We start from the raw sequence: 21,136 nt of genomic DNA on the forward strand, positions 1-21,136 counted from the left end.
TGTACATCTGGTTCTCTAACTTTCTCCCCTGAATTCCAGATGTGTATCCAGCTTTAAATGTGGCATCTTAATTTGCATGGTTTCTACGTATCTGAAGAGTTCAGGTAATTATAGTGATTTAGTTTCCTTTGACAAACATAGCTCTTCTTCTTCTGGTATTTTCCTTAAACTTCATTTTCTGATGTAAGCAACCTAGAAACCTAAACATTTTATGCACTGTTTTCAGGTTATCCTTGAAATAGTATGACTTACTTTCCCTTTACAACTCTTAATTGAATCCTCTCATCTTCTTCACCATCACTCGTTGGTTCTGACCTCTGTTTTTGTTGGATCATTATGACAACTTCCTAACTGGTTTCCTGCCGTTATCCCTACTGACTTTCACCCTCTGTATTCCATAATGTGGGAAAGGTCCAGCCCTGCCAAAGTGCAAACCAACTATTATTGATTAGGAAACCATCATCAGTATAAACTTTAAAGTGCTCAGCATGCTATAAAATCACTTTAGTAAGTCACCACAAACATTGCCTATGACACTCTACTTTTGCACATGTTTTGGTCTATGTTCTACCATAATAAAGTATTTAACACTCATCGGATGCATAATCACTGTTTAGTTCACATGTGTTGCTCCTCATGGTGATTCCTTTGCCAGAACTTCCATTCCTGTTTCATGCCTAACTTTATATAATCCTTTCAAAGTACCTTCTTTTTAAAAATGCTTCCTTAATTCTGCCAATCATTAAACTGTTATTGTCTCTATGTTACCATTGTGCTTTATGCATGTTAGTCTTAAACGTATTGTTCTGTTTCAAGTTTCTGTGCCTCGAAATATAAGCATGAGAAGAACAGAGGATAATGTCAGTCATACTTGCATCAGTACTCTTACAGAAACATAGACGAAATATTTACTGAATGGATGCTTAAATGAATACATCAACTGTTTGATTCTAGTGCCTGTGTAGTTTATTATTCATCTTGATCTCTTCTCAGAACTCTGGATTGTTACTATATCAAATTCTCCACAGAAGTCATGCCACGGTTTCTTCAACATTTATTAATTTCTAATGAACATCTATTCTCTTTCTTTAGCAGTTAACCCTTTAGAGCTGCTTTCCAACGTTGCATAAAGGATCTATGTTATTGAAAGTATCAATACATGAGCATTGAAATCCAAAGTTCCAAAGAGAATATGCCATTCTCATTAAACAAAAAGGATCCTTTTAAGCTCTGCTATGTTTCTTGATAAGCAATTAACATATTGCACATTATTCCTGTTAGACACAAGTCATTTCTTTTCCATCTTAATTTGCCTGCTTAAAAATGGACAGCAAAAGATAGATGAGTTTATGCTCAAGGTGTATGGATTTCCCTTGTGGCCAATGAACTAATTTCCCTTTCATATTTCTGGAATATTGATACAATTATTCTTTCATCAGACATGAAATTTGAGTGTATAACCAGTTTGTGGAAATCACCTAGTAATTTATTAGGTTGATAACAGCAATTAAGTCACAATTGCTTCTGAGAAATATAAATTGACTTTACATTTTAAATGGATAATTTAACATGCTAAACCACAACCAAAGAGTGTAACTAATTTCTGGAATAAGAGGTTTGTTTCTTCTGTTATTAAACTTTTAAAAAGTTCAACCATTGATAATTCAGTAACTTATTATTCAATTTCTGTATTATTCAGGTTGTGACACTTGTTCATTTTTGTCCCTTGGCAGTGTGCCTTTTGCCTACTTATAGATAAATGAGATAAAGTATTTTAGACAGAAATATAGCAGCTGGTCCATAGCTTTTTTTTCCCCAATTAAAGCATAAAAATCATTCTTAGCTTGGAAATTATATAAAAAACAGGCAGATGTTAGTAGGGTAATAGGACATTTTTACTGATCCTAGTTTAATCAAACCTTAAAAGAGTTCCATATTTTTGCAGATTTTTTTCCTATGGTATTGCTGCTGGCAAAAATTATCTTTATTTGTGTGCACACAGTCAGAAACTGCCTATTTGTTTAGGTTACAGTGTATAAAAATTTCAAAGTTCAATGTTTTGGATGAATCATAGTCTAAGACTTATAATGGATGTTGATCAAATATAGAAATTGGATCCTTCAACTAATTCTCTCCTACTTAAAGAATTACGATCATGGTATTATATATGTCCCTACACTAGAAATTTTCAATGTCAAGTTCACTGAGCCATAACACATATCAATACAGATCAAATATCAATACAGACCTAACTGAAGGGCAATCCACATGTATTTTTCTGAAGTACTAAGTTCACTGTTTTCTATTCACTAGGCTCCAAAAAGACTTTTGATAAAAGCTTAAGAAAAATTATTCTTGATCGGTAAGAAAAACATCTTATTTGGTGACCTCCTATGCCTGCACACACACTATTTACAATGCATGGTAATGTCAAACAAGAGTCAAATGATAAGCTTGAATGATAAGGGACAGGTAATTTGATAAGGCCAGTTAAAAGAGAGAGGCTTACATGAAAGAGAACTGAAGATGATCTTCTCTACATGTGTATCACAGAAGTATGAGTGGGGAAGGAACTGTAATATTCAACAGAGGGAAACACTGCAATCACCAGTAGAGTACGCATGAAGTATGTTGGTTGGGGTAATGTCCTTAGAGGCCACTTGGCTGAAGTCAAGTGTTGGTGAGGAGAGTTCTAGGAGATGCAGTGCAAGAGGGAGAGTCAGGTCAAATTGCTGAGGATCTTGAAGTTCAAGGACCTTAAGTATGAAGTGAATGGGAGTGAAGATAGTGAAGATAAATATTTTTAGGTTACTGTATTAAAAATGGCATCCTAATTCTGAAGATTGGGCTTTAAAAAATGCAACCCATTGCTTTGTTTCATTATGAGTTTTGACATATTTCTCAAGAGACATATGGATACGAATGGAATGGAGGAGATATCAAGTAACATTCTAGACTATATACATTGTCAGTTGTAGATAATGATCTAATGGAGGTCTTGAGAAGCCAATGAAAGTTGGGGACCAGTGAGGTACTATGGTTAAGAAGAACTTTAAGAACTGTATGTTAGGAAAAACTGAATTTTATTTGTGTAGGTTTCTCTTTTACAAGCAGAAGATGATGAAATCCTGTGCTGAGAGAACTGCTCAGGACAAGGACCGGGTCAGAGAGGTTTATTACCTTACTGGGGAAGATCCAGGGAGACCTGGGAGCATGATGAGAGAAGTACAAGGAGAACCTCAGTGCAGCAAAGGAGAGGAACGAACCTCCCAGGTTAGGAAACAGATGGTAAATTACAGCGAGAGTCCACAGAGGTTGAAAAGGAGGCCTGACTAGGAAAGATGGCTGACAATGTGGAGAGTTCAAGGGGAATGGAGAGATAATGTTGCTATTTTTTCATCAAAAGAATAAAATCCATTCCTCTTTATTAAACTCTCTAAGGACTTAATTTGATTAAATATATTTTGTATCCTTGGTAATCAATCAATTAAATGCATTTTGGACAGTTGCTAATCAATCTATAATACAAATCTAAGGATTATTAACCTTGTCCTGATTTATGGTGCTAAGTGGTAAACTAATGTCCTTGTCAGACCTCCTCGAGAATGTGCGTTTCAAATGCCACAAAACTCAGTACCCCACACAGGTGACAGGATTAGTGAAGAAGAATCTGACTTTTGTTTCCTTTTCCTGTCAAGTAGGAAAAGCCCAGTGTTAAACTCTCTCTCCAGTTAGTTCGTTACCTTTGATAAATAGTTGTGTCTTCCAAAATATCAGTGTCTCATCTAAAACAAAATTAATATGGACTTGAGTGGAATTCTCTTTTTAAAAAATTTCAAAACCTAAGGATAAAAATGTTCTCTTTAATCATAAAGTCATTATCTCTGTCATCTACTTTCAATTAAGCTGAGCTGTTTAATTAAAAATAGTATCATAAGTAGGTAAATAGAATAATTAGTTTATTTTCAAGTATTTGACCGAGAAAAAAAATTCATCAATAAAGCAATTTGCAATTTAAAATTAAGGCAAACCTAAAAATTATCAGAATTGTCTGCAATTTAATAAAAAGCAGATGTTTAACACTTAATGTAGTATCCCTCATTTCTGTTGCAGCCCCCAATTAGGTCAAAGAAATGTTTAATGTAAAGATAGAAAGTTTAACACTGGGGGAGATTGGCATAGACAAAAAAAGATGAAAATATTTTGCGTTAATTATTGATGCACTACAGGGAGAGTGTTTAAAATTGAAAAAATAACAAGCTTTTCGTTTCAACACTTTGCTTCATTTATTAAAATGACCTTGATTTAAACTTTTATCACAGACTTCAGTCTCTGATGGAAGTATTTAAGGCATTCAGACCCCCAAATGTGATCACGCCCCAGCGTGAATAGATGCTTTCATTCTCAAATTTCAGTGCTCTATCTCCTTTTGTATTCCCTCTGACCAAAGACATTTTAATATAACTGAGAGATACTGTCTGTTAGTGACTACTAGTGAAATATTTTAGACTGGATAACAAATAATTGTTTTTATGAACTCTGTAGTGAATTATTAATCACTAAGTATTGTCAGTTTTGTTGATATTATCAGTGCAGCCAAATAATACAAAAATGAAATTCCTTAGGAGACTTTGACCTAGGGTTCTCCAAGAACTTCTGTGACCTAGGCACTTTGTAAACGCCAGAGCAGCATTAAGTCTAAATTGAAATGGAACCTGAGGTTTTTGTAACCATCCTGTGTTACTATTATATTCCACCAGGGTTAGGGAACTATTACCTCCTGACTGTGGCTTTGTATTACCTTTTTCTTATAGCAAGAGAGAACAGATTTGAATTTCAAACTTGGGGAGGGAAAAGAAAGATCTCTAGTATGACTAAAATAGAAAACCTACTATTTTACTTTATAGCTGAGACAAAATATCAGACACCCAAAGTTAAAGGATAATGTTTATTTAGCTCACAGTTTGTAGAGGATTCAGGGCATAATAGGCTGGCTCTGAGACAGGGCGGCTTCACAAAGAAGAATAATTCATGGGAGGCAGAAGACAGAAACAGCAACAAGGGAGAGAGGACAAGCCTCTTTCTGTACCTTATAATGTATGCAGGCTTCGGGATTAGGAGAGGTGTCAATTCAACCAGTGCATTGATTCAGTAATACCTACCCTTAATCCCTGCACCCTTAATTCTACCTTGAGCTATAAATCAATCACACACTCTAGATTCAGTGACTTCCAAAAGAGCCCCATCTAAAACTGCATGAGGCTTTGGAGGAACATCTGGACACAAACCATAATACCTACTCAGTTATATTCCAAGATAAGGCAAGGTATAAAACTGAACTATTCAGGCCAGGGATGTAGCTTAGTGGCACAGCACTTGCCTGGCAAGCATGAGACCCTGTGTTAGATTCCCAGTACCTCCTATTGTTCTAATATTTAAAATAAATAGAATAGATAGTGGTAATAAAAGGTCCTCCACCAAAGAACTTGAAATTGTGTATATACTGTTTGCATATTCCTGAGAGAATTTCAGAGTAATTAAAAAAGAAATAGTTATTGAATAAGCATTGCTGTTTAGGTTTTCTGTTTTCAATGTTTCATTTTTTATTGGAATGGCATTCTTTTAAAAGTATGACTTTGAGTAATGCTTTTGAGATTTTTAAAAATGAAAGTGAATGGTTGCATAAGGGCATATTGACATTTATTTTTCAGCTTGTTTGCTTCAAAATAGTTATGCTGGAAGCAGACAGAGATTTTGAAATAAGGGAGAGCACCACAATTTATTATTTTTCTTAGTTGGTACCTTGAACTAGAAAGTTGTGAAAATCCAAGGAATATTTATTTTCCAGGGTCATGGCAAACAACAATAAAAATAGCACAGCAATTTCTCATACCATTGACAGTTTTTTACTTATAGTAAAATTAGATTTAAAGGAATAAATTATAAGATCAGTCTGTGCTTCATATTATCAAGTTGCTTCCTTTGACATTTTGAAAATTCTGTGTACATTTGGGATGACTGAATTATTCTCTAAATGGTTTAACTGATGTTGAAAGCCACAAAATCTATGAATGATAGGTAAGATTTTATTTTCTACTTCTTAACTAGAAATTTCTTGGCTATTAAAGGAAACAAGTCACCTCCTTCAGCTGTGCATTAAAGGTCTTGGAAACTTAATCTGTGGTTAAAACACCACTGAGGCACCTTGGGTACTTCTGCCTACTGTACTGTAACTGAAAATACTATTTTATAGTCATATTTTACCATCACATTTTTCCTGGTGAACCAAACTTTCTCAGTGACTGTTGGAGGACACACAGATAAAAGCTCAACTTTAAAATGGCTAATTCCTAGCCAGAGAAAGAGCAAGCTACCCTTTTGTTTTGCTTCTTGGTAGAAAAAGGCAACTTATATTACCTGCTGACCAGTTTGAAGCAGGCATGTGAGCTTAAAAGTGGGCTAAAGTACCCTGTAGGAGCTTTCATTCCTAGTGGTTGTTTACTATTTTCAATATCTTCCCTAAGTATGAAATAATCATAAGCTGCGGATACTTTAGTTTCTAACTTGGGGACGGGACGTGGCTGCGTCATTAAAAGCTAGCACTAGTAACTGGCATCACCCAGGCAGCAGGATGTACATGGGATAGTGCACTGTGCAGTGGCTAAAATCCCAGACTGGAGCCAGAGGGGGTGCGTCCCAATTCCAGCTCTGCTTTCACACTGAATGTGTACCTGGATGATTAATCATCTCCTTTAGCAAGTATTTGCTGAACGTAATTGATACTTAAGTGTATTTTTATGTATTTTGTGACTGTTATTAGATCTTCCAACTGGATATTGCTTATATGTAGGAAAGCAATCAATTTTACATTTACACAAAAAAGGCCATACCGCTCCTGAAGTACATAAACTTACTAACTTCCTACCAGACTTCACTTAAAAAGAATCGTAGATACTTTCCCTGCTCTACTTCATCCCAGTTTTTCAGGAATCATCTTTTTTTTTTTTTTTTTTTTTTTTAAAGGCCAAGAGTAAATACGCCAAGCTTTGTGATCCATTCTTCTAACTGTTCAACTGTGTCCCTGTTGTGGAAAAATAGTCACAACAAATAAATAGACAAATGATCCTGTGTCATCCTAAAACTATACACTAGGAGACTGACTCCTAGAAAGCAGGTCCTTTGCACCTGCATCATCGATGTTGATTCTCTGCAGAACTGTATTGTGTCTTTGAGGTCTTTTTCATCATTTCCTAGCCTATATATTTTCCCAAATCCTGCTAGATTGAGATCCTGAGCATTACTAGAATCTAAGCCCCTCTATGCTAACAAACACAATCCTGCTCTGTACTTTCCTTAGCTCTCTTATGGGAACTGAAGGCTTAGTAATTGTTCTCCTATCTTCTACTTCTAGTCTTGTCGAATTAACTAAACCTCAGCTACCATAGGAAACTTTCTATAAGCAAACAAGGAACATGTAGGACTTATGAGAATTCTTTGCTAAAAGGCATGTGTACCACTGGAAATCTTCATAATGACATGAGTGTCCTCAGGGCCAGGTTGTTGTTCTTTTCTCCACTTTATATCTCCTTCTATTTCAGTCCATTTGAGTACCAGGAGGGGCAGACACCAAAATAGATGGGGTTAGATGTGTAAGAAGAATTGGCTGCAAGGGGTAAAGCGGGAGAGAACTAACAGATATAGACCGAGAGAGCCTTTTCACTGCCATGCAGGGCTAACATTCCTACAAGGAGAACAGGAAAGAGGAGCCTGGAGTCAGAGGCTCAGCACAGTTCTGAGAATGAGGGTTAGGCTGTGCAGTGTCCACCTCAGTCGCAGAGACTGCTGTCACTGGAGTTCTCCTTGAACAGTTGTGGCAGTGTAATTCTCCACCAGTGGGCTGCCCCTCAGTGCTTTTCTACTATGGGCAATGTATTTTCAATGGCAGTGGATTGTTTATGCTTTTGTTTTGGGATTAGGCAACCTCTTGAAGAAAGTATTCTTGACAATGTGTCCTTAAACACCTAACATAACAGGCACCTATTTGTTGAATGAATGGCAGCCTCTTAGTTATGTGTTTGAAGTAGCAATTGAGAGTACAACAGATGACCCTTGAGCTTCTAATAATTGATTTAGGAGAATTCCATAGGTTTTTTTGAAGTGAGAGATCTATTTTAGTAATTAAAGTTTACTTATGTCAACTGAATGTGTGTAGTCTTATACAGTGGAAGGGATCCTGGCTTTGAACTCAAAAGACCCTCATTCTACTCATGTTCTTTTCATTATTGAATGGCTATGGGCAGCACTGCTGTGTACTTTCTGTTCAATAAAATGGAAAAAATTATGACAAAGACACAGAATTGTGGGCCGATCGGACCATACATAATACATTTAGCTTCTTGCTATGTTAAGTATCTCTGCACTTCTTCCTTTGGTATCAGAGTCTCCATCGAGCTAACACAATTGCACTGAAATTTTAGATCATGCAACTCTATTTGGAAAGATTGAAGAGTAGAAGAAATTTAAATGCAATATTTTATTAATTATTGTATTTGTGGTGAGTGAAAGTAAATGTAATATTCTGGAAAATAGTTTTAAAGCACATGTTCTCCTGAATTATTTCAAATTAAAAATTTATTCAGGTCAACATCAGAGAAAATGAAAGATCTGTTCTGTGGGCTGCAGAGCAAGCTACAACAGTGACTTAGTTGCCAAAAGCAAGAGCCTTCTTTGTGGTGGGTAATTTATTGTGGCCGTCTCTTTAGGACTACATTGCCATTGTATGAACTAAGAATGAAAAATATTGACTTTAAAATTAAACTTGTTAATTAAAAACATGCAAAATTCACAAAGTACAAAATAGTATGCAAGTCAGATAAATAGTTTGAAAACAGAAAAAAATAGTGTAAATTTAAAAATTTGGAAGATTCTGTACTCATAAACCACAATTTTAAAGTAACAATGTCAAAGTTTGAAGGAAGGCAGGGATATTGGGTGGGAAGATATTAGTAAACCTCAGCGCTCAAAGTTCTCTGGGTCTTGTGCCTCAAACAGGCAAGGTGCTTGAGGTGTCCACCATGAATGCTTGGGTGTCTTCAGAGATCCAGGTGTTTGGAAGATTCCCTGATCCATGTTGTCTCTTTTAAAACATCCTAAGTTTGCCCAGGGCACGGGTGTTAAGCTGAGAACAGTGCCCCTGCTGGCCAACAGGCTGGGTATTGGGAGAGTTATGTTCCAATGGAGCCTTACAGAAGCACCATAGACTCTTCTCACCTGACAGCAAGTTTGTCTTAAAGGAAAGCCTTGGACTTGCTCTTTCTCTGTTTGTTCTGGCACTTATCGCCCACTTACAGTGCTTTCTCAGGGAACTAGGAGTGGAGCTTTGATTGAGAAGGCAGAAGAGGAAAGTTGCCAGGAGAGATGGGGGAGAAAGAATGCTCTTCCTGCCTGTTGAAGGCAACTGTACAGAAAAGTGAGGCACAGATGTGAGTTCATGTGCTGTTCTCGGGACTGTGCAATCCTCTGAAAGAATGCTGACCATGTTGAGAAAGACAGTTGGCCTAGATATTTCTTTTTTTTTTTTTTAACCACTCCCAAATATTTCAGCAACAATTGCATCTCCCTCACTGAACTTTGACTTCTATTCTCTGGTTATTTCTTGTTCAGGATTCATCTTTGGGGTTTGATTTCACCTTTAGGTACTAGAAATAGATCCTTCTACCCTCTAGCTACACTTATTACTTTTTTTTTTTCTTCAATTTGGTCATCTGCTAAAGCCTGAGATCTTTCCAGTTCTGTAAACATATCCACACATAGAAACACAGGAACCTACCTTCTTCTGCTCATTATTTGTACCCAACCATTCACGACTCAGAGGTAGGCACACAGAAAACACAACCCACTGCCATCCCACACACATCCATGCACGCATACAGACCTGCTCATGGCTGCAGAGCCTTCACCAGCTTTGTTTACCAGCTCTACTCACCCCGCTTAGAATCACAGACACAAATGCAGCTCATAACCCCTCCCATATGCATAGGGCAGCCTGCAATCACCAGGCACATGTGCCACCACAGGCAGGTCTTTTACCTCTATGCCCTTCTCTCCTGAGTGGTTCTCTGCTCGTCTCTCATATCCATCACTGGAATGCATCCCTTCTGCACCAAACATACAGATTAGAGTGTGTTAAATTTATTGTTTTCTCCCAGGGAGATTTTTAAGAAGCTTTCCCCTTGTGATCTATAAATAATGAATAATTCTATTAGAAATGTGATAGATAGTGTAACTTTCATGTGAAGTTTGTCAAGTTCAATGCTTCATGTATTTACTTTCATGACAGCCCCTGGCAGTGGCAGGTCGGGAGTTCAATCAACTGGCATTACAAATCATACTTGTCGCATTTCCCAAACATGTTCCCTGAGTTCTCACAGGTAAGGTATACCTTATGTGGAGGCTCTCACTCTGCCCAAATCCCTTTGGTAAATATTATAGTGAACTGATTCCTTGAGTGGAGAACTCCCCAAAGTGTTTCACAGGATAATTTGCTCTGTGCCATGTAGTATTTCCAAAACGAATTTGACCACCGACTCTATAATTTTTTTCATTGAAACACTGTATCTTTATGTTCAGTGTTGCGTAGAAAATAATTCCCAAATAGTGATCTAATGACTGTAGTCCATTCTCTTCTGTGTTCTGGAGAAGTGGTTTTGCAATTACCCTTATTGTAAAGTTCAAACTGATCTCATCATGTTTCCATCAAACTAATAATTTTATATATTTAGCAAAAACGTGTAATAAAAACCTATCCTGGAGCTGGTGTATGATCCTGTTGAGTCTTCTGAAATCTTAAAGCAGAACATATCACTTTCATTTTGGCTTTCCGCAAAATAGGCCTTTAAAAATCAAATAGCTCGATAGGCAAGATAGTCTACTTATATATTAGCCAGGTATTTCTTTAATTATGGTATCAGTTCTAAATGCGCGATTAAGAAAACATACAACACATCAGCAGAGCGGCAGGAGAGAGAGAAAAAAGGAGATAGAGACAGTGACAGAGACAGATACAAAGAAATAAAGACAGAGAAACACAGAGAGACAGAAAGAGAAAGACAGGGAGAATATGAATACACACACACACACACACACACACACACACACACACACACACACACACAATTTATTTAGACAGAATCTCAGTATGTCAGTATGTAGCCCAGACTGGCCTTGAACTCACTATGTAGACCAGGCTGATCTCAAACTCATGGCAATCCCCTTGGCTCAGCCTCCCAAGTGCTGGGATTATAGGCTTGGGCCACCACATCCAGCTGAGAATGAGTTTAAATAGACCCCACAGGAGGAGGCATCGCAAATATAGTGCAGTACAAAGGGTGGAAGTTAGGAATCCCTGTGTTCCCCTCTCAGATTCCCGTTGGAACTTTCTCCTGTAATAATGGACCCCAAATAGCCACCCACTACACTGATGCCCTCAGGTGATTTCTTCATAATATTCAGACACTTATGCCCAATACTGTGGCACAAGGGACACATTCCAAGAAAGACATTGTAGGCATACAACCTCTTTTCACTGCCTTTCTGAGACATACTAAGAGCAAATGTGAGGATGGGCATCATCCCCAAAGCCATTCATATGATAGTTTGCTCCTGTTGGTAAGATTTTAAATGTCTATATTCTAGACTGAAGATCTGATGTCTTAGTGATTTTCTAGTAAATCTGCAATTGTTGTGGACTCCAGCCTTTGTCTGTGCTTAGTCTGCCCCTTTTCCTTTCCCTGTCACAACCTGCTTGTTCCTCAAGATCTCCAGCACCTCGTACAGTAACAGCGAGCTTTCTGCTTTGGAGGTTTGCATTTTAACAAAGTTCTGAATCAGAATTGGAGCCACAGAAGCTCCCAGCCTAACCTTCAGCAAATATTCAAGGCTACTTTGGAGGGTTAGAGTAACTCTTCCCAGAGCGCATGGCTGAACTTCTTTTGTAATAACTAAGCAATGATTTTGTGCTGCACTAGACTGAAAAACCACAAAATGTCTTTTCTCTTGTCAACACTCTGCACTACAGTAGGTACACAGTAGCACCTTGGCAGACTGTCAATGCTATAATTATGTACTCATTCATTTTTCTTATTGTACTGTATTTGTTGCTAATGCTGAATTGTGGTTTTCTAATAGCTTTTAAAAATGTTTGGTGAATACTTAAGGAGTGGTGAACATGGAACACACAGTAATGGAAGGAAACTGTACTTTAGGATGCTGGGACTGAAAGCCCATTTGCCCTATCATCAAGCCCCTGTTTCTTAGACCTCAGAATGTGTGTTACCAGTGTGCATGAGCGCTGTGCTTCCTGCTACAGGTCCTTCCACTTTGGTTGACATTACTGGAGTGATCTTCCTTGCCTGGAGTAGCAATGGGTTCCCAAAGCAACCTGCCTTCGGGCAATGTCAGCTTCTTTTCTCTGTCTCCCAGTTAATTATCATACACTATCTTATGTTTTATTCTCTTGACTTGCTGTAAGTTCTCAGGTTCCGTTTGTGCCTCTGACTATACATTTAATCTTCTTTTTGATTCTCAGCCTTTTGCATGCCCTTGGAAATTGATACTAACAGAACCTTCTTTGTTCTGGTCTTTTCACTCCATTCACTGTACTTTTGTCTCAATTTGTACTTAGTGTTCAAACACCCTTGACAATTCCTGAATTCTGATAAGGCTGGAAAATCTCCTCAAATCTATGTGCATATTTCCGTCCAGCCATCAACACTCCCATCCACAACCTTCCAGGCTCCTCAGACTTAATAGGAGCAAAATTAACCTCACAATCTTAGTGAAACCTTCCTTTTAGGAAACATCTCTATTTTCCCTATTAAATAGGCTTCTTTAGAACATGTTAATCCCTGTATCACAATACTGACAGCTCACTCCCATAAACCTCATATGCATGCTCATACACATTATGAATCCTTTTCTATAAAGCTAGTGTTTACGTAAGTCATTCCTAGTGTAGAATTTTCCTGTATCAAATACCCTGTTGGATGTGACATGTCTCATTTCCACAGGCATCCCACCACATGACTGCTTTTCCTGAAGTGAATGTTATGTGTCCAAAAGTCACAGCTTATTCATACTTAAGTTGTAGAATAAATACCCCCTTTCAGTTCTAAGATCATCCCATAATCCCCCTAAGTGAAGTGCTACACTGAAATATGCTTTGCTGGAAGGCTGCATATTTTAAAAATATCAAACCAGCATCATTTGAAAATGCCTCTGAATTCAGATAGCCTTTGCCAAGACCATGTTCTGCAAACAAGATGTACTGTTTCCGTCCTGCAGATTACATTCAGGGCAACGGTATCTCAGGAAAGTTAATACTTTGTCAAGGCCATTGCAGAATTTGTCTCAGTAACCATGCTGTCCTTGGAGGGAGGTGGAGCAAGTCCTCTTGGCTTCGGTCTTTTGTGGGTCTGAAATCAGGGTGCACAGGCGGCATCCTCTGCCCTGCTCATCACTTTGCTGTCATCTCTGCAGAATAAGATCATCCTGGACCCCATGACGTTCAGTGAGGCGCGGTTCCGGCCGTCGCTGGAGGAGAGGCTGGAGAGCATCATCAGCGGGGCGGCACTCATGGCAGACTCCTCGTGCACGCGTGATGACCGGCGTGAGCGGATCGTGGCCGAGTGCAACGCTGTGCGGCAGGCGCTGCAGGACCTGCTCAGCGAGTACATGAATAATGTAAGTCCTGGCCTCTCGGCTCTCTCTCCTCCTGGTGGATTCCCTTCCAAGATCGCGTGGCTGTTATGGAAGCATGTGTAGCTGGAAAAGAGGACAGGTGTTCCCCGTGGAGCGCCAGGTGGAGCACAGGATCTGCTTAGGGACACCCTGTGTCCTGATTTCGTTTCAGAATGCGTGTTTCCTATGGGGGACATGGATGGAGAGGGTTATCTGAGGAAAATTTTCACTTTGGACTTGAGCGATCCCTTCTGGGTCATTTTAGTGGCTGCAGGATTTCAAGTGGTTACAGTAGCTGATGGATGGAAGGAAGGGAGGATATGCCACGTTCTGTTTTACAGAGCACTTTCGAAGCTAATCCGCAACCCTAAAAGGCATTAATAAAGCAAATAGGTTTTAAAATGTTTGGACAGTTAAGTTGACATTCTAGTGTGGTGAAATTTTGGAAGAGCTTTGTTGATTCACTGTGTAAGTAGCATTGCTTATAAGAATGAGTTTGAGTTATCAAGTAGGTATTAGTGGCATTTAGTTGTATTGTGGCACAGACAATAGCCCCCTTCTCCAACTTTGTAAATTTTTGTGTATCTGTAAAGTGCTAGGAGATGAAAGGCCCTAGCTTACTGTTGCGTTGACTTGCTGTATTAGTTCTGTTGTGATGATGTCCAGGGTTTTCAACAACCAATGATCTGGAGCTCCCCTGTCCTCAATCCTGGGTTTGACATAATTCAGTACAATCTGTGCCAAACATAAGGTGAATCCATTTCTGAATATTATGTTGAATATTTCTGAATATTATGTCTGAATATGTTGAAGAAGTATTATATGTTGGAGAAATGTCTGATGGAGTTGTCCGGTAGGTAACAGGAACAGGGACATGGAATGTCTGCTCCCAGCTTTTGAAATCCACCGTCAGGTCAGTGTTGTTAGAAATCACAGAGGCGATGCTCATTTAGGTAGCATCTGTACTAAAATTAGAACACACAAAGGAAGGGCTGAGGCCAAGCTGCCTTCCAGGGGCTTCCTGGTCTCTTCATAAGTGAATACCTACTGATGGGCAGTGCATGGATCAAATATGGAACACATGCAAACACTGACTGTACACCTTCTGCCATGCTGGGCAGATAACTTTATTCAGAAAGCAAACTAATAGTTCATGAGAACACCCTACAGACTAAAAAGCAAGATCTGTTTTCTTGAACCTTCAGATTCTTTGATTTTGGAAGACTTGTACATTTTCATCACGCAATAATGTGTAAGTGTGTCTTGGGTGCATGATGCTCAGGAGGAGTTCTCTGTAGGGTGATAGGTAGCCGCATTCTGTGACTGGTTGTGGGGCCTACCTAGGACTCAGTTTCAAATGTACATCACCAGCGTTCCTCACACAAAGTTTTGAGTAGTAGGTTTGCCAGAAAAGAGTAATTATCAAATCTGGAATTTTATTTGTTGTTATTTTATCAGAACAGCAAAGGGCTAATTACTTGTCTCTGAAATTCAGTTTCATGAGGCACATGCTGGCGTTTCTATGGGCGAAGAATTATTGACAAAGAAAATCATAGAAGTAACAGACAATGATGGGTCAGATCTCAATGTAAATAAACCAGGAAAAAAGTGGGTTCTTGTGACTGAAATCACTGACTATGATTAAAGAGCAGTCTATGGAAATGTGACATATAATTTTCGGTTTGATGTTCAGAAGACTTACAGATAGAATTTTTTTCAGTGTAAATTCATACAGATCAGCAGAGCTCATGGGTTTTTGCATTTTATTGACTCCAGGCTTTGTTTTTGGCTCAGAAGCTTATGGAAATGTTTTGTAATTTTATTGAAAAACTGCTTTATTTTGACATGGTTGGAAAGAATGTGTAGAAGAGTGTAGTATGTAAATTTCAAAGTATACAAATTCTGTTCACGTAGAGTTATCAGGATTAAAGCCTGCAACAAAATATCTCCTATTTGACTTTTATATAAACCATAGAAAATTAGTTGGACTTTACATATTTTGGATGATTTCAAGATAGAATCGGATTCAACTACTCTACCCCATAATTGCATTCCAGTATACTTATTTCAAATGCCAAAAAATAAATCTATATTTAGTTTTAAATAAAAATACATCCATGCTTTGGCTGAAAATTCTGTTGTAATGAATAGTAACCAGTAGATTAGTCATTCCTGCATGATTATGTTTCTTTTCCTTTTTTTTTTTTTTTTTCACATTTGCAAGCTTTAGGAAAAAAGACATTATAAAATTACTTACCATGCAGGTTTCATCTTAATGTGATAGGCCTAATAAAATTAGCATAAAGAAATCACTAAACTAAAATGGTTTTTTAAAAGGACATAACTGGCATTTCTGAATTTAAAAAAATCCTAATTGGTCCCAGATGAACATTCCACTCGTACTATTCCCTTGTAGCCAAAGCTGTTCTCAAACCTTGTAGATGCCAAGTGGCCTGTAATTGAGCGAGATGGAAATAACAGAAAACTAATGTGGAAAAGGCACTTTTCCTTGCATATGGGCTAAGGTTCAGCCACCTGGGTGATACACAAGGTGCGATGTCAGTTGTGGGTGAGATATTGCTACAAACGTTTTATTTGAAGAGGTAACACAAATTATATACTTAAAAGAAAGTGTGATATGATTAACAAAATAACTAGGGTGATAAGATACCTATAGTAAAAATTACAGTCCACCCATGGCAGTGGTACGGAAATTGTTGGAATTGCATTCACAAAGCCTGGAGTGGCCTTAACTTGTTCTCTCAAGTTCCAGGTATAACTCAAAGTGAAAATATCCTTCAAATATTCCCCCTTTACCTAGACCTCCTTTACTGTACATATCTGGAGACCAATGTTAGTAGATTCTTTCTCAAAAGCATGTAAACTAGATTTATGCCATCAGTGTTGGTGTATCACAGTGAATATGTTCAACTGTTCCAAACTATAATGAACACTTAAAATACCTTCATGACATTGTAATTATATACAGTTTGGTTTGAGGCAATAAAATATTTTTCTGTGAAAACAATCTTACAAGTGACTTGTGATAGGATACAATTAAATATAGTGTTTTATCAATAAGAATTTTGCAATTGATTCATATTTAGAATATTTTACTCATTCATCAAATATACATTGTACTGGACATTGTCCTAGGTCTCTGGGTATGCAGAAGTGAGCAAAACAAAATTTTCTCCGAAGGTTAGAGTTGAAATGCAATAAAGGCATAAGGGATTTCAACAAGAGTTATTTCAGATGGTGAGGAATACAATTAGGAAATAGGAAACCTATGAGGGAAGGAACATGGGAGCTCCTCTAAGTCAGGTTGGCCTGAGAAGATGAGAAGATTCTGACGAAGACCTTTTGGAGAGGGCACAGACAGCACTGGAACTTAAAAACATCTAAATAAAGGGGCTTCTTACAAGCTGTTGCCAGGTATATCGAGCATCGGTGAGAAACCAGAGTGACCATTGAGCATCCAGCATAGTAGAGGGTGGAGTTTGCTAGATGACGGTCTGCACAGGACACATGTACTGTTGTCTAAAACCTAACTTTTAATCTTATGCAATGGGAGGGAGGCCTTCAGAAAATGTTGGAGATAAAATGACATGATTCAGGGGTTGAAAATGAATTGTAGAGATTGAAAGAGGCCCTAGGACGTAGAATAATTCAGGAGACAGCAGTCACCTAGTCTAAGGGTAGCAGTGGTGGTGGAATACTTTTCAAATTCTGCTTGCACATTTGCTTATAATGTAACCAGTGAGAAGAAAGTGTTTGGTTAATGAACACAAGAGAGGCATTGAGCATTGTAAGTGATAGTTGCTATCCTATCAGTTACTGCTAACAGGATATCTTCATTTGGCTTGGGTTGCACAGAAAATTATGATTTACTGTGATAGATTCACAATATATAAACAGCTCACTTGGCGATGTCTGGATACTCTGTGAGACAGATTGCATTTGAAAGGGTAGTTAAGTAGAAAAATTTTGTTCAACGTTGTATCATGCAAAATGTGTAAGAGTGGCTCACATTCTTATTAACATAAAAAACTGGGAAATATAATACTTATTTCAAGTACTAAGCTATAATGGAGAACTCTAAGAAGAAAATTAGTAATTACTTTCATTACTAAAATTATAAATGCATATCAACAAGGAAAAGCATAAACTCGTTACTTCCCTAAGCATGGTTTACTATTAGGCTTTGATGAGAACACATATAAGTACATATACCTGGACCTTAGTGTGTGTTATAATGCTATGTACACTGTGATCTAATTTTATATGTATAGACTCTGTGTAGCTATAAAATTTTTAAAAGGGTAGTGGAGAATTACAGTTCTATTTAACTAATCATAGTGTTAGAGTTCAAATGTTTATACAATGATAGCAAAGGTCTTATTGCGCTAAAGTAATGACTTTCTGGTCTTTGCTAAATTAAAATAAAACATGTTGCTTTTTAACTGTATTTTTACAAATAGTCAAAACTATATAATTTTAAAAGAAATTTGTATCCAACTTTTCACAAACTTCTGAAAAGAATGAAGCAGTACTATAATACCAGGAAATATGCACAGACAAGTACACTAATGTGGGAAAGATACACAGTTCTTACAAGTGCCTGAAACATTACTGTCATAGCCTTTGCTCTGGATCGGAACTTCACGTAAAGGAGGCACCTCACAGAGCCCCCTTATGAAGGCTGGAGGACTGAATGAAGTCTATAAAGGTCATTCACAGCCTACTCTAAGCCTACACCACAGCAATACTGTAACAGACTGTTCATCAGTATTTACTATGTGCTGTAGGTGATGTGATATTCGAAGAGAGAGAGCCTCAATAAATGGAGGCTTTTATGCTAGTTTTATTTTTTTTAAATGACAAAAAGAAATACCTGTTTATTTTAAAAGGTAAATATAAAGAAGGAGACAATATTAGTCTTCTATATAAACAGTCACTGCTAGAATTTGGTGTATGTCTTTCCAATAGTTTTTAACTTACAGAAATTGTCTTTTTATACACACACACACACACACACACACACACACACACACACACTCATGCTTTGTTTTTTTAAAAAATGAATCCATATTGTAAATGATGTTTTGTAATCTATTTACCCACTATTTCATGATATATTACCACAGCAATAATCTTATGTTCACTGGTTTCATAGCATTTTATTGTATGAGTACATAAGATTTATTTGAATTAGAAGTGATTCATCTTGAGTATAGTTTGTGACAAGAGGTTGAAAAATTAAGTAGGAAAGGATCTTTTATGGGCAGTATAGTCCTGATTTAGACCCATAGCCTGGCTAAGCAACAAACTAGAAAAGAATGAAGATAAAGCTTGTGGTTTTGCACATAATGATAATTTTGAGACTCTTTCAAATTTACTGGGGCATATTTTTTTCTGGATTTTGCTGAATTTGTGTATACATTTTATTTTTATTCATCATAATTTCTCTGAGTTCACTCTATATAATACTACTGGGAGGGATCTTGAAAAAGCAATGGGAAAGTTCAAATTTTGGATTAGAAAGAGGGTCCCAGAGAAGTTCTGAAAGCTTCTGAGTGGAGCATCATCAGAAAGAAAACTTTGTCGGAGGAATTGTTACCCTAACACATTCCTCACAGATAGGAAGTCAGTAAAGGCGTGTGGGGGGAGGGGGCTGACAGTAATTGAGTAGTTGTTACAATTTGAGAAGAAGGCTAATTGTTGAACCAACATTGAATTTGTTTCTGGATTTATCTAGACCTTTTCTTCTTTCCCACTGTATGTACAAGGGGAATAGAAATCATAAATATTAGGTTGGCTATTTTAAGTGTTTCTATTTAAAGATTTCCTTTAAAACAGATGAGGAGTTGAGAATAGAGTGCAGTGGTACAGCAAGTGATTTACATGTGAGAAACCCTAGGATTGATCCCAAACACTAAAAGAAAACAAACAAACAAAAAAGCATAAAAAGTAATACTTAAGAGCCTTGCATGCTTTTCCTGTATCTCTCCAGCATGGCCCTCCATTCTAATGGGAAACTAAACATTGCTCTAAGGAATTTCCTATCTCATTCATTGGAAAGACTCCTCCTAATCCCCCAAACTCAAAGGTTGTGAGGAGAAGCGTTTTCTTGCCTTTTGTCTGCGTCTTTTCTGTTTCTGCCTTCAAATATGAATAATGCTTTCATAAAGTTTGAATTCCAAGTTCATCTGTGCAATTATACTTCCCACATAAGACCGTTTTTCATTTTTAGCTGATACTTTTCACTCAAGTATTCATTATACATAGCTTACCGACCCTTTTCTTCGAACATAAACTTGTCCTTTATATTTATTCTTCTGAAAATATAGACATGGTGGAAATCTTGCGATAATGCTTTAGACATCCATTCTTAAATTATGCTATTTGCTCTCCTGTTTACTTGCATTTCCAGGTAGCTTTTGGTGTAACTCTCAGATATACCCTGAAACTAAAACAGGGAAACACAATCTTTTAAATGTTTTCTGACCATCCTTCTTTTATTATTGTTTTCCTTTCCTAATGACATTTGACTGTAGTTGCTGTAATGGAATATCAGAAAGCCATAAGACCTGTTGGTAGCACTCACTCAGACACAGGTGCTGGGAAGATGTCAACCATGCGTCAGGACATATTCTCCAGAATGATGAGCATGAGAGTAAAAGAGAGATCATGCCAGGGGCGAATGTCCTACCAAGCTTGAGAGGCTCCAATTGGGAAGCCAGCTCCATACATGGTTGGTTGGCATTCAGTAGACCTGGACACAGTACTCAATACAGCTATGGGGCAAAGATACGGGTAACTCCAGGCCCTGTGGGAACTTGGAAAATCTCCTTGTAAGTCGAACTATCCTAACTGTACAATAACGTTCCAATTTTCATAGGCCCTATGAAAGTTCTGCCGTGCTATAAGCTTTACCTCTCATTGTTATTAGCTGCTGACATACAGTTAAATGATTCAGAGGATTCCAGGACAGATAGAACTAAAAGATAACAGGGGATAAACAAAAGAAGAACCAGATCTCTGAGTTCTTTATTGGATGCAGAGGCTGGATTCAATAACTCTGACAAGTTTGTCTGGGTTAGGAGGTGAGCTGTGTCTTTTGTGGGTTCCTTATGCTTCTGCTAGAGATCAGTTAGTGGGAATATCTGCAGTTGTTTAGATCAGTGAGATGGACTGAAGTTTTTGTCAGTATTGAGAAATTCCTAGAGCAGTATATTAAAATGTTTTCCTATATGGGGCTGGGGATTTAGCTCAGCGGCATAAGCGCCTGCCTTGCAAGCAGGCAGTCGTGAGTTCGATCCCTGGTATCAATAAAAAGGAAAAAGACAAAAAAATGTTTTCCTATAGATCTGAAACATGATTATGTATTTCTTGGATT

The 21,136-nt window shown here is 37.7% G+C and overlaps 1 protein-coding gene across 2 annotated transcripts in view; it reads left to right on the plus strand.

Annotated features, from left to right (window-relative positions):
• Ctnna2 (catenin alpha 2) overlaps positions 1 to 21,136 on the plus strand; it is a 1,046,977-nt gene that overhangs the window by 361,983 nt on the left and 663,858 nt on the right. For both annotated transcript variants that reach the window (XM_063229641.1, XM_063229642.1), the window contains exon 7: positions 13,537 to 13,740. In XM_063229641.1, the coding sequence (XP_063085711.1) occupies positions 13,537 to 13,740 (204 nt within the window). The remainder of the gene's footprint in view (positions 1 to 13,536; positions 13,741 to 21,136) is intronic.

The sequence above is a fragment of the Cavia porcellus genome, unplaced genomic scaffold, assembly GCF_034190915.1.
Source record: "Cavia porcellus strain 051 isolate PalLab524CR breed Dunkin Hartley unplaced genomic scaffold, mCavPor4.1 scaffold_18, whole genome shotgun sequence".
NCBI lineage: Eukaryota > Metazoa > Chordata > Mammalia > Rodentia > Caviidae > Cavia > Cavia porcellus.